The following is a 13,588-nucleotide window of genomic DNA, read 5'->3' as shown; positions in this document are numbered from 1 at the left end:
CAGAACTACGAAACTCGGGCCAAAACAAAACTCCCTCTCTCTTTGTTATTATTTGAGGAATTTTCAACATGGACTCGAAAAGGATGGCTGGGGCGCCGCAGAACTTTCCCGTCGTGGGGTTCCCTCAGATTCCGCCGGGTCTGGAAGCCTTGTACTCGTCATGCCTACGAATATACAACGACCAGCCGAACCCCCTCCAAGTTGCTGCAGTTTTGAAATACTGGTAAGGGTCCCCGCATAAGCATTCGCCCCCGATCAGTCGGGCGCACGATCGACCCTCGGATCATCTAGCAGCGTTCCTAAAAATGTTCGGTGGCATCTGTTGTATTCTCGGTAATTTTCACGCTCGCAACTTTAGCGCCCGTTTTGTTACTCCTTCGTGCAGGCTCGGAGGACCAGACCCTCTCGATTACATCAGCATGTACGCGAACCAAGGTGACGAATCGAAACAGATCCCGGCTCATTGGCACTACGTGAGCTTCGGACTCTCCGACCTCCACGGCGACGGCAGAGTGCACGAGTAAGTTGCTGCTTGAAACTGTCCGAGTAGCGGTCGCTTTGGCCGTGTTCCCAGCGCCGACCCAAATTCCCCGCAGGATCTCTAACGCGGACAGTCCGAGCGGCTTCGGCTTCGAGCTGACGTTCCGGCTCCGCAAAGAGCCCGACGAGACGGGTCCACCGACGTGGCCGGCGGCCGTCATGCAGGGGCTCGCCAAGTACGTATTTCAAACGGGGAACGTGCTGTGCGACGGCGACCACGTCTCCTGGCACTGCCCGCTTGACAACAGCGAGTCGAGGATCGAGCACATGCTCATGATGGAGGACCCCCAACTCGGCACGGTCAACACCCCCTTCGGAGTAGTCAGCTTCATTCAGGTGCGCTGCCTACCCGTGCCTCCTCGAACGCCTGTTGGCGGGGTGCAGTGGGTGGGGAAAGTGCTGCAAAGGATCCCAAATGCCACACTGTTTTTGCGTCACTGCTCTGTGCTGTTCCTTTTGCACCGGAGGGTCTCTGTGCTGAAGGCTGCGTCATCATGAGCCTCCACAGTGCTGCAGTGTTTTCTCTGCCCTGCCCCGCATTGTGTCCGCTTACAGACATTGTGGCATTCGAGACTGATGCCTGGCGTTTCGGAGGAATTGAACGGACGTCTGTCTGCTCTACCTGCGTGACTTGGATGTTCCTTGCTGTACAGATTGTGGGTGTGTGCGCCGAGGAACTGAAAGCGGCGCAGCAGTGGAACGGGCGCAGCTTTGTGGCACTCATGCAGCGGGTACCGGGTGCAGGGGGCCCCTGGCTAGTCACAGACATGCGGAGAGGAGAGACTGTCTTCGAGCTTGACCCCGGCGTGCAGGTGCGCCCGTCCCACCAGTGTCCGGGAGGCTTGCGCGCCCTGGCAACTGGATCCAACTTTCCATCCATTGCAGGATGCGGTGGACCGGGGAATCGAGACGGAAGGATCGGACTTGAGCGGCGTCAGCGCCAAGTTCTGCTGGTCGGAGGAGTTCCCACCTGTGGCGCGGAGGGCCAAAGAGCAAGCAGCCACCACCCCTGCCGACAGCCCTAGCATCTCCCACTACGAGTCGGAAGAGATAAAGCGCACGCTGAAGAAGGGCCTGCTGGGCAGTCAGCCGAGCAGCGAGACTGAGTGAGTGGGACGGGGGCAGCTGGGGAGAGGCACACACCTTGCATCCAGGGCAACCAGATGGTGTTGTGCTCTTTAAATTCACAATTAGTTACTTATGGCCAGCTGTGCTTCATGCATTAGAAAGTGCGCTCGTGGTGCAAAGCTACTATTGATAGTGCTATCAGTACAATTGGTAGTGGAAGCTAAATCCTAACTATCGATAATACTACTGTAAAACTATTCATGATCAACTATTGTCCAACTATCAGTAGTCGACAGTTGTACAGCTAACAATAGTTGTCTATCATACAACTATCAATAGTTTACAATTGTCATAAAATTATTGATAGTCTTGATAGTTGGTTTCCAGTCAGCGTGGGCCCATTTTGGGCAGGACATGGCACCAAATGACTAGACATGAGCGCTGTGTCACAATTTCAGAGGCAACTCGGATGTTCCGAGCGCGAGATCGGGTTCAATGATTGCTGCCACGGATCATCTCCGAGCTCCTAGAATCCTACATAAGGTGCCACTACCTGTCAAACCAAACTTCACTGCCTCATCAGTAGATGTAGACCAATCGTAAAACTATATAGTCGGCTATCGTAAGAGAATCAATAAGGTACTGTCAAACCCGATTACAACAAACTCTGGTACAGCGAATTAACCCCTATATCGAACACGCAAAAATGTTTTATCAGCATGCATACAAATATATCTCGCATAATGAACTACACAATGGATATATCAAATTTACAGCGCCTACGACCACCAGCAAACGCGCGAGCTTTGGCACTTCTGACGTTTGGCTTCCTTGCAATACAGACAAAAGTTCCTCCTTGCCCGGCATGAAGCCTCCCTTTAGTTACGCTTAGTCGCACCCCAGCGCTGTAGCGCCTCATCAGGTTTCAGATTTTGTAACAACCGCGGCGCTTTTCAGCCAGTCAACTTCGTTGCTACCGGTGGTTTCGGAACAGACAAAATTTGGGCATGCACGCAGTCAACACATCGCAGACCGAGCCTCGGCATCGTAAACTTCGCTTCCCTAGGCCTCCTGCAACTTGTCATTTTCTTCTCCAATCTGATGCGGTTCACGGTTCAAGATAACGACGAAGCAGCAGTAAGTAGACTCTTCAGCTCTCGGACAGAGTGGACATCATTACTGGATATTACGCCGAAACAGCACTCATGAAACAAAAAAAAATCTAGGCAGGACGCGGCGTAACTTTCAACTGAATGGTTTATTTACGATAATGTATAGGTAAAAATAAAAACCAACATGTGCTGCCAGAACACTGTAAGATAAGGTCTAAACACACTTCCTAGAAAACCAGCGTCACTGGTTCTGCATATAGTGAAATTCTTTGTCGGACAATAACATTCGCTATGTCGAACGTGGTGAAAAACAACCTGATATTGTTGCCACCTTCAACATATCTAGGAGTACGTTAAGTACCCTCTGCGTGTAAAAAATTGTGAAAATTTGTTATGAGCGAGGTTTGTTTTAACAAATTATTGGGTATATCGAACGAAACCGAGCGTTTTATATGGTTCGTAATAAACGAGTTTGACTGTGCTGCTGTCGATAATCGACTACGATAAAGCTGTCTATAGACCCTTGCAAAAAGAGCTCTGGCCACCGCCATTGCGCGACTCGAGCGACCCCTATCGGCCAGAAATTTCTCCCGCCCGCCCGAGCTGTGGAAACCTGGTCAACATGGCTCCCCATCTGCATTGTGCATTCAAAGTTTGCCAGTATTTTTTTAAAGTTTTTACTTTATTTGCCTGTTCAGGATGCTTAACCTTTTTGTGCTACCTTCCACTGTGAGATCCCGGGAATACCAGGGCTCGTAGCCTGCTAGGCCTTCGCAGGAAACAAACGAAGAGAGAAAATATCAAGCAGCCCACACCGCGGGCCGTTTTACGTTCTTTGAGGATTATTTCCGAAAAGCCTTCCCAGCAATGTTCCCAGTCTTTGTGAAAAATAGTTGATAGGGTCGGGTATGGGGACGGAATAGACACGTTCATTAATTTACTTTGGTGCTGTGCCAAAATGCAGCCCTTCGAAACATTCATTAGAACAAGCCGGATTGTGCCCGATTCTGGTGAAGTGACTACCATGGACACTTTTATATTGGATATGCTATGTTATTTGAGACCTTTCTCAAATGCTGTTCGGATAACGTGGCACGGTGAGGTATGTACAGTATCTGTTGTTTGATTGGTGAGACTCGTTGGATTTCACGTTGTGAGCGGGGAATACCCATGCATTTCGGCTCTCCTGTGTTGTGAGCGGGAAATTTTTTCCGCTAAATTTAGCGAGGACGTTTACCCACAATGCAACTCGCCGTGACGTCACGAGTGACGCAAGTCGTGATCCTTGTTACGTCACGTGCGATGTCATTATGGGAAACGCCCCATAATGCGACGCGCAGTTATGCCGACGCCGCTCAAGCCGGAAACGGGCGCCTAAGAGCTGTGCTCTAAAAATAAAACGCGGCAATTGAGCCGCCACCAGCGTCTAGAATTGCACCTATGGAGGCTGCCACAGCCCACTAACGAGAAAACCCACAGCCCAGCGCAGTCGAGCAACACTGACATACACTCTCAAAACCAAATTTGAACACTAAATGGACAAACTGAACCCGAAAACTGAAATTCAAATACCAACAGTCAAGTGCTGGTGCAGAGCAGACTACCTCTGTGAAAAAGGAAGTAAAAGAAGCCGAGAGAGATGAGGGAGGAAAGAAGGCAGGGAAAATCTGCTTTAACAATGTATAGGGGACGAAAACAGAAAATAAGGAAGGATATCCACAAAAAAATTTACCGTATCTCCACATGGTGAGCGATGTTGATTGGAGCAAAGCTCTGGTGGTGCTTGTCTGCGTAGATGCTGAGCCGCAGCATGCCGAGCCCTTCGTTCGTTTTCATCCATGTCAGAAAGAGAATGTGTGGTATGGAACCTGGTTATATACGCATTTGAGCATTTGACCGCAGCGCCCTCCCGTCTATAAACGTCGAGCCAATGCATGCAAAGTTTAACACGATTATGTACGCATTTGACCGCAGCGCCCTCTTCTGTATAGACGTTGAGCGGCTACATACAACGTTTCATCCATGACATCCCCAGCTCTTGAGTTACTACCACTTCTCAGAGCCTCCTACTCGTCCTGTAGTCGTGGCCGAGTGGTTAAGGCGATGGACTAGAAATCGCTGCACAGGTTCAAACCCTGTCAACTGCGCAAACTTTTTTTTTTTTTTCCCCTACATGAGCACTTGAGCTTAAGAGCACGAGCACGAGCAAGATCGATGTGAGCACGGACGCCGGACGGTCAAGGCTAGACCCTAAGGAGCTTCGCCCTGAAAACTGCACTGACAAAATGTTTTTAAAAATTAATATTAAACCTCTCGTGCATGAATTATAATGAGGATTCCGCGTTCTCCGAGTTTATTTTTTGTCTAATTCGGAATGTGTTATTCGGAGTTGATTTTTTTGCCAAAAGTTTGGAGTTTATCATAGTTTATTTTTGTTTGATTCCCAATTCTCCAAAATTTAGAGCTAAATCTTGCAGTGTTTTCTATTTTTCAAAAGCAAAAATGAACAGCATTTGGGTGTAAACATATGCTAGATTCAAGAGAATGCACTTGTATCAATTGGTTGGTTGGTTGTATTGTTTGCCAGACGTGACATTTGCCTCACTCACGGTGTATCAATTAATATCTATTCAGCTGTATTTTGCTTTGGCACCATTGCCGTTGGCAATACTAATTTGTCCCACGACACAAGTTGCAAGCGTATGTTGCTTCGATGAATGTCAATAACTTAGAATCAATAAACTCCTGGAGGAGTTTATTGCTGGGAAGCTTGTATTCATTCCTATCCATCGACCTACCCCGCAGCTGCGCGGGGTGGAGTAGTGAAGGGCGTAATATAAAAGCTTCAACTGCCCAGCCCCTCTTTCCCTTTTTATGAAATCTCTATGGTTCATAGCTTTCAATGGTACGAAAACACAAATTCTCCTTCCTCTAAGGAGCACAAATAGCATGGCCCAAACTGGAAACTGGAACAGTGGCCTTTGTCATCACCGAAAGTAGAATGACCTGTTGTTCTGAATGAACCTTGAGGAGATAAGCAGTGAGATCCCTTTTGTCAATGGTCGCGAGATTTGAAAGAAAACTGGGATGGCGTTTTCTCCAGACCATTGACCCTGCGCACTAAAAAAACTGAATACCGTCTTTTTTTTTTTTTGCAATGGTACATTGAAATTTGGAGTATATTGGATAAATATGAATTGCTGAAAATTTTACCAGCAGGCATTTTTTTTTAGTTTCTCGGATGTATCCAAAAACACGGAACCCCAATTATAATTAGCTACCTGAAAATAAATTCTAGCATATTGGAAAGTTTATTTGGGCCAGAAATTATGTAAAAAAATTTTTTATATGCTTGAGTAAAACTATACTTTTTATTTACAACAGTAGAACTAATGTGTCCTCACATGAAGACACCATAGATCAAGTGGGCATATGCAGTTCGGTGGACAAGTTTATTTTTCTTGGTGCTTGTGCGGAGATTTTCTTGCCTAGAAATATCAGGTGTGTTCTGGTTAGAACTTCATATACGGTTCCAATTCTGTTTCACAGCACAAACAAAAAACAACTACTCGGAAGAAAAAAAGATATTACATTTACAGACTGCTGCATGCATTGTTATGGGCAAAAGCAAAGTAGCATGCCGTCTCAGCCATAGCCGACAAGTGCTGCCATCTGTCAGGCACAAGGGAAAGTACCTTCTGTCTTAAGCTGATGACACCATGCAGCAAAGTAAAAAAAAAAAAAAAAAAAAAAACTGGAGAGAGAGATAAGGAAAAGGCGTTGTCCTCGTATGTGGATGTGATGCATGAGAGGGTCAGCGACTACTAAATAATACAGTTGTAGCTAACTATCAAAATGCTAGCAAAAATAACTGAAAATGACAAGCAAGCACTCAAATTTACCCCTCCCTCGAGCAAAGCGGTCAGTCAGGACAAATAGCCGAGGCCAACCCCTCAGTCTTTTTTCTCTGCACCTGACTCTGCTTCTTATTGTTAAACCTAGATTGGGAGAAAACAAAGATGGGAGCAAAAGAAAAAACAGTGATAGTCCACGTACAAGTCTCTAAGTGCGCTTAAATTGTATATACAAGGGTCATTCAAGGTTGACCTGGACTAGCGTTCATAAGAAAATGCTGACCTAGTGTAGCATGATGAAACTTGTTGGGGACATAGTCCTTCTTGAATATTCTGTGCCCGGAATGACTTGTTTGATGCATGCGCAGTAGTTCCAGCTGTCAGGGCCGTGAGCAATGTGTTCATAGCCATGCATATTCAAATGTCTGGTGAGGGAGCAATTTAAATTAGCTGAAATTTTGAGAACATTGCATACATAGTATAGGGAACAAACTATGTCATGCATAAGTGCGAATGAATGGTGTCAACAGTTTGGTGAAGGACAGTAGCCAGTGACATGTGAACCGTACGGACACATTCCAGTGATGGAAGTTGTACTGCGCCAAATTGCGCCATGAGCGCAAGTCTGCTACGTGTTGCGCCAAAATGCCATTTTTGCTGAAAATTGCGCCACACCTGCGCCAGGATGAGCCTAAACAAAGCAAAAAGTAATATAATATTGGTTGATACTAACATTGAAAGAAGTGGAAGTAAAATGGTAAAAAATGTGTATTTGGTGGCGTCTCTACTCACCATAGCTAAAATTTGCTCATCTACCGCGCTGGCCACGTCATCGCCTGAACTTCCAGACGATGTCGGTGATATCACGAAGCTAGAAGTCGCGAGAAAAATGAATCAAATTGTGGTATGGCGGCTGCTCTGATAAGGCAGAACCAGGGTCTCATACTCCTGATGAGATCTCTGGATTTTTCATCTCAATTAACCACATGCCTCCACGCTTCGGCACCATCGCCGCTCCTGTCAACCTTCACTCCCAGGTGCGTACATGTCGAGCTTCACCGCATCACATCGGTGCGCTAGAAGAAGTGGCGTATGTCTCCCATGAGTTTGCATGATAGGCTCGGAAATTATGCTCACTACTATTACAGGTCAACCTTTTTTTCGTCGTGATTGTAGATAGACTTCTAATTTTAAAGAGCGGTGCCGACAAAGAAAAGGAAACGAGAAATGAGGACCTATATTTGAATAAGTAGACAAGCCCAGCAGCAATAGATCGAAGGGCCCTGAACTCCACTCAAAAGTCTGGCTCTAATGCCACTAACTCTCGCAGAACTAGGAGTGTCACATTTAATGCTAAACTTTAACTTTTGGTAGTATTTGGTAGGGAGAAGGGGTGCAGTTTAGAATATTAGGTACTTCAGTTTTGTAGGTTCATAAGTCTTTGTGCAACATATTTTTATTGATTGGCATTTTAGCGGATATACTAGTTTTTTTTTTCTCCCGAATTTTAAGTAAATGATATTGATAGGCTACATAAATTATGAACATAAAAGAGGGAGTGGGAGAGACTTTATCGTAACTGTAGTATCTTGCTATGATTATTTTTCAATCATTTTTTTTTCTTTTAATCCCCATTGTAAATAGAAACTACTTTGACCTCAGCCTTATTTCTAAAAAGACAGGTGTGTCATGTTGTACTTCTATGATTTTTTATGTGTATTATAATTACAAAAGGTGATAAGTAAAACACTTCATTATCAAAGATAAATCCTGCATTATTATCAAAGATTCGCTCATTTAGTGGTGCAATTATCATTTAATTTTCAAGCGATGCGCAAACAGACATTTGGATTTGCTCCAAAAGCTAACATTTTGGCTGCTCCAAAAAGTAAAATGTTGCTTCCATCATTGCATTAGTCTGAGTGCAGTCACGCAGTCCAGTTCTCTCTATGCCAAATTAGTCAAAGAGCTGCCAAAACAGTGGAGGAGGTGCCTGTACGCACACGAGGAATACTTTGAGAAACTAACATAGTTTCAAACTCGTAGAATTTTTCATTTTCTCACAAGAATAAATGTCCCGGTCAACCCTTGTAAGACCCTTGTACGACCCGATAGTGAACTAACTATCCATTAGTCTCCTTTAGTCAATGCCCGTTAGTTTTGATACTAAGTGTCAATAGTTTTCGAAAGGCATCATTGTCAACGGTCAAGGTTTTTTTCTGGAAGTTGACTAACAATAATCAATCAATCATTTGCCACACTTTGTCAATTGTTGTGCATCACTGTGCGCACCTGTTTCATACAAGTGACCATCTTTTGATTATTTTTGGGATTTTCAATTCATATTGGGCAGGAGATTGTGCAGTCGCATTCCTAGCGGTTCACTTGAGCTGTGCTGACAACAAACATAAATTACTTGTTTGTTCCTGCTACAACGTTGGACTGGGACTTCTGTTCAATGAGTAGTGGGGCACCAATTGAACACAAGTTGCAGCCGAACGCAGCACTCGTGCCCATCCTGTGCCCCGCACTCGATCGAAGTAAAGGAATCCAGTGCACTGGCCTGATGTTGGGCAAGCACTGAGCTATGTGGCAAACAAGCTGGACAAGGTGCCTCCTATAGTTCCATATTCTCACCAATAGCATCAGTAGTTGGATTGCATCAAATGCCCACCCTCGATTTCAACCCAACTACATTTTGACTTTTGGGTGGGCATATCTCTGGTGAATGAAGAGAAGAAATGTGACTCCAGATCTCCAGGTCGGGCAGAGGAAATGATGCTGGCTGAATGTTGGTGCCGGCTGAGGAAAACTTTGTAATTTGCAAATGGCAGTGACCTAGACCTTGTCGACACAGGGACAACGGTCTGGAGACGCGAGAGCTGGTGCAGACGCGGGCTTTGGAGGCGGTGCACCTGCAGCTCAATCTGGAAGCTGGCTTGCTCTTTCCTTTGGCGCTCAGGTAGTACTGGCAACCGGATGGTTTTGTGGCATCTCACAGGTGGCACCACTCTCGCAGGGGTAGGTTGAAGCACGGTCGCCATTTCACCTTCAAGAGCTCGGTGGACTGCGCGGCTGTCACCTTTGTGGTGCCCACTGTCATCGGTGCCTTTGCCAATGCTGAACAACCATACGCAGTGCAAGGCTCTTGGTTGCAGGTAAAGACATCAGGTGCCATTGTAGGGTTGCAGTTTTAGGGGGCCTCAATGGTAATGGATCTCAGCACAGAAATATGGCAAATTGCCTGTTTTCTTTTTAAGCTAGATGGAAATTGATGTAAGAACCAAATTCATATTATTTTGTCATGTCCTGCACACAGATCTGCTTCTTGATTTTGATACTGTACTCTGTATGCCAGGATCTAGGTCTGCTGTCATTAATTCAAAATGTATGTACCATAACATAGCAGAAGTTGTAACTGGAGTGATGGAGACCGTTCTGCGCATACTTATTTTATTGCATACATCTACAAAGCAAATGTCAAACAAATTCTTTGCTCATTTTAGGAAGAAGCTTTTGTTTTGTTTTGCTAGTAACAATAACTGGTTTTATGATTAATAATTATGATGCTCATATGACCCTTCTGGCACCAGGAATGACACATGGCAGTCAGTGCTGGGTTTGCGAACTAAGCCAAGTAGCAAGTTCTTCACGCAACTTTGCATTTGGTTCGTAGGTGCTGTTAACGGAAGACCTGGTGTCTGAAATGACAGCACGCATGGAAGAACTGTGCAGTGCTGAAGGGGTAAGCTATCAGCTTTGCACTTCCAATCTAAACTCGTGTCGCCAGATTCCCAACGTGTCCTTATATTTCCTCCTGCAGTTGACGCTCCCAAAGACGTACACATGGCCCGAGCGAAAAATGTCCATCACACTCATGCCCGAAGAACTCTGAGTGCTTCCACGACATTGGTGTAGAGTCCTACAAATCTCAGTATCGAGGAGACCTGTTCATTGTTTCCTCGGATGCAAATACTCCCGAAGACTGTCACTCTCTGTCGAGACTGTGCCGGCGAATTGTGGTGTTAACACAGAGGTCGGCAGGTGGACAATAGTGTCTGGTTGTCCTCACTGCCAACGGAGTTTTGTACATTTGCTGTGGCTTCTTCGGTAAACTCGTGGCCATCGTTACCAGCTCCGCAAAGCAGAGAGTGTCATCGAGTCGGACTGCTTGTGCCTTACTCAACAAATCTGAGCTCTTTATTAAATAAAAGTTTGAAGTGCACCGACATGGATAAAGGGATAATTGAATGCCCTTTCTCAACGGGCAAGGCAGCTACAAACAAAGCATCTAGTGTAAAACTGCTGTAGAGTTCAACAGACACATAAAAACGGACACATAAAAAGTGACCTTGTGCAGCGTGACTCCGGTTCATCGCGTCGTCGCCCGCTGGCTGGCAGACTGTTGTGACTCGGGGTGTGTGGGAGAGATGTCTTAGAGGCGCCTCCGTTTTGCAGGCGGAGCCGCGGCTCTTTTGAAGCCGATGCACACCTTAAGACCTTTGTGGCCCTTTCGCTTGACTGCATGCTCCTCGTCCGACGATATCATCAACTGCTCTTCGTCGTCCTCTTCTTCCGTCGCCTCCCTGAAACATGGGCACAGGCAGTTATAATGTGTCCCACATGCACCGAAAGGTCTTCACGAAATCATTTTTTTTTGTTAGACGCAAGACAAAGAAAAGATGTTTGCAGACAACAGCCGCTTCGAGACATCATGCGGTAGACCTTCTGTCGTCCTGACAATGTACCTAATCAAATGTGAGGGGCAAGAGTCATCCAGTTCTCCACCACTCTACTACAGTTCGCCCATCAAAGCGAGTCCAATGCCGTGCAAGTGTCCCGTGACCTTTTGGAAGGGCACAGTGACGCACAGGGTACCGAGTCACGTGATAGCGGCACTGGGCAGACTATGGTCATAAATATTGTTAAAGGAGTAAGAGGCATGGATATAAATCTACAGGGTGTTTTTGGAAACGCAGGCCAAATCGCTCCTGCAAAAACTGCATCGTACAGAAAAAGGGTTAACGCCTTAATGGTTTTAGGCTAGGTGGCACAAGCTACCGCCCGTTACAAAGGGTATAGCCATTAACGTCCATCCATCCATCCAATTGGGTAATTACATTTTAGCAATCAAAATTTGAATTATTAACCTTAAAGGTATGGTTTCAATTAGAAACTTCATGCAAATCATCAAAAACTACACTAACCCATATTACAATGATGTAAGGCATGCAGCATTTTATGGCACTCCAAAAGGTTGCTCAATCTGAAAGCATTTATAGGTTTCGGTTTCAAATCAAATCATTTATTTGCATCTGCAGATACAGATGCCGGAGCCACGAACAAAAAAGCCAATCTTTGTTGGCTTGACTACGTCCGGGCCCCGAGAGCTTGGCAAATGGTGACAGAGATGCAGAAAAAAAACAATCTGGGTAACAAATATGCAGAAAACACGTTAGCTAAAAGGTTAACACTTATTGGAGTGCATCTCCATGCCAGCAACCCCTCCCCCGAGCCAATACGCATCGCACATAAAGGTGAGTCTTCGAACTGGCACCAATGTCAAGAAGGCAAACCTTATGTGAGAGTCCAAAGGCTTTCTTATCTAGCCTCTTTTAGATGAGATGTGTGGCAGCACCACTGATCTCCATGACAATTGCTGGATCGCGTTTGCCCACTCTGCAAATGCGGCCACTGACGGCCATCCTTTTGGTAGAGTTATATTACCTCTAGCCAAGGTACAGCTGCTGCTGCCACTATCATCGATCTATGGCAGACAGCGTTGTGGCAGTTGCGGTGGCAAGCTGCCATCAAAATAGCGTGGGTGTTATTTCGTGCTTGATTGAAATTGTTTTGCGAAACATATTTTTGAAACTCTGTGTGAACGGTAGCCCGATCTTTGAGGACCCAGTGAAAGTTTCACAAAATCGCAGCACGCATCGAAGGTCGCATCGAAAGCAGACACCGGTACGGAGTGTACTTTCGATGCAAGCTGCGCTGCTTTCCCCCGGTGCTGCGCTTTCGTAGAACTTTCGCCGGGTCCTCAAAGATGAGGCTACCGGTCACGCCGGGTTTCAAGAATCTGCTTCGTCGAACAACTTCAATCAAGCACGAAATATCACCCATGGTACAGTGTACTAGATCCACGGCTATTTTATGGCAGCCTGCCGCCATTGTGCTGTCTGCCATATTACTACGATGGCTAGAGATAATATAACTCTACCAAAAAGATGGCCGACCTTGGCCGCATTTCCGTCCATAGGCAGAGCTGGTCAAACGCGATCCAGCAAATAGACATAGAGATCAGTGGGCAGCGCACATACGTTGCTTATTTTGGCCACGGGGAGCCGGAACTGCTGGTGTGGAGATGCGCTCTGATAAGAAACCGAAAGTCGTCTAAATCTAGCATTGTTTTCTAAATGCCGTAAAATTATGTGTGTGCCGGTAGATTTAAAAGTTTTCAAATATTTGCACCAAGTTTCTAAATAAAACCATACCTTTAAAAATTATGATAAAAAATGTAATTACTGAAAAGTAATTAACTAATAATACTGACTGCTAATCATTTTTTAATGGGCCCTTTGGCACAGACCACTATAGCATCAGCTTTTGTTTGTGCGATGCATAGTTTTCGCAGGAGCAATTTGGCCCGTATTTCCAAAATGCCCTGTACAAGTTTCATCAAAAGCAGTTATGATCCTCTCGTGGGGTTTCATATTCAATATAAATGCTAAGTTCTACTAGTTTTTGGAGAAAAGCCCCAAGTTTAAAAATGTGGCTTGCAACACTGTCAAGGTTGGCTCATGGTGTGACCTTGCTCTACTGCAAGAAATGTGCAAGATGGTACTAGAAAAGTTCCCTGCAAAATATGCCACCTTTGCTTCCATGAGCAGTTCTACTCTTGCTTTACAAGGGTATTTACAGGAGATACTGCAAATGATCTTACTTTCTTGGGCTCCATGTTCTGTAAGTCTGGCTTTAGGGAATATTTTGTGGGCACAAAATTTTGCAAAT

General features: G+C 45.6%; 2 protein-coding genes across 4 annotated transcripts in view; one reads left to right on the top strand and one right to left on the bottom strand.

Annotated features, from left to right (window-relative positions):
• Positions 1–36: 36 nt before the first annotated feature.
• LOC8039586 (suppressor of fused homolog) lies at positions 37–10,809 on the top strand. Of its 2 annotated transcripts, XM_029991628.4 has the most exons (9): positions 37–223; positions 386–520; positions 597–876; positions 1,194–1,352; positions 1,426–1,646; positions 9,432–9,536; positions 9,594–9,732; positions 10,251–10,319; positions 10,398–10,809. In XM_029991628.4, the coding sequence occupies exons 1-9, from the start codon at positions 69–71 to the stop codon at positions 10,467–10,469; spliced, it is 1,335 nt and encodes a 444-aa protein (XP_029847488.2). In that variant the 5' UTR covers positions 37–68; the 3' UTR covers positions 10,470–10,809. The 2 variants fall into 2 exon arrangements, with proteins under 2 accessions (XP_029847488.2, XP_029847489.2); XM_029991629.4 differs by lacking the exon at positions 9,432–9,536 and having other exon boundaries at positions 63–223; positions 9,576–9,732.
• LOC8039599 (protein starmaker) overlaps positions 10,014–13,588 on the bottom strand; it is a 28,204-nt gene continuing 24,629 nt past the window's right edge. For both annotated transcript variants that reach the window (XM_029991626.4, XM_042287493.1), the window contains one exon: positions 10,014–11,160. In XM_029991626.4, the coding sequence (XP_029847486.3) occupies positions 11,010–11,160 (151 nt within the window). In that variant the 3' untranslated portion in view covers positions 10,014–11,009. The remainder of the gene's footprint in view (positions 11,161–13,588) is intronic.

The sequence above is a fragment of the Ixodes scapularis genome, unplaced genomic scaffold (genome assembly GCF_016920785.2).
Source record: "Ixodes scapularis isolate PalLabHiFi unplaced genomic scaffold, ASM1692078v2 PGA_scaffold9__187_contigs__length_104089568, whole genome shotgun sequence".
Classification (NCBI taxonomy): domain Eukaryota; kingdom Metazoa; phylum Arthropoda; class Arachnida; order Ixodida; family Ixodidae; genus Ixodes; species Ixodes scapularis.
Note: the sequence above shows the minus strand (reverse complement) of the source record. Positions and strands in the feature narration are given on the sequence as shown.

Bases quoted from the DNA above. Each gene is read 5' to 3' on its own strand.
- LOC8039586 (XM_029991628.4), top strand. From the start codon at position 69: ATGGACTCGAAAAGGATGGCTGGGGCGCCGCAGAACTTTCCCGTCGTG. The intron at 1,647-9,431 runs GTGAGTGGGACG...TTGTCGACACAG, and splicing joins CAGCCGAGCAGCGAGACTGA to GGACAACGGTCTGGAGACGC. The intron at 10,320-10,397 runs GTAAGCTATCAG...TTCCTCCTGCAG, and splicing joins AACTGTGCAGTGCTGAAGGG to TTGACGCTCCCAAAGACGTA.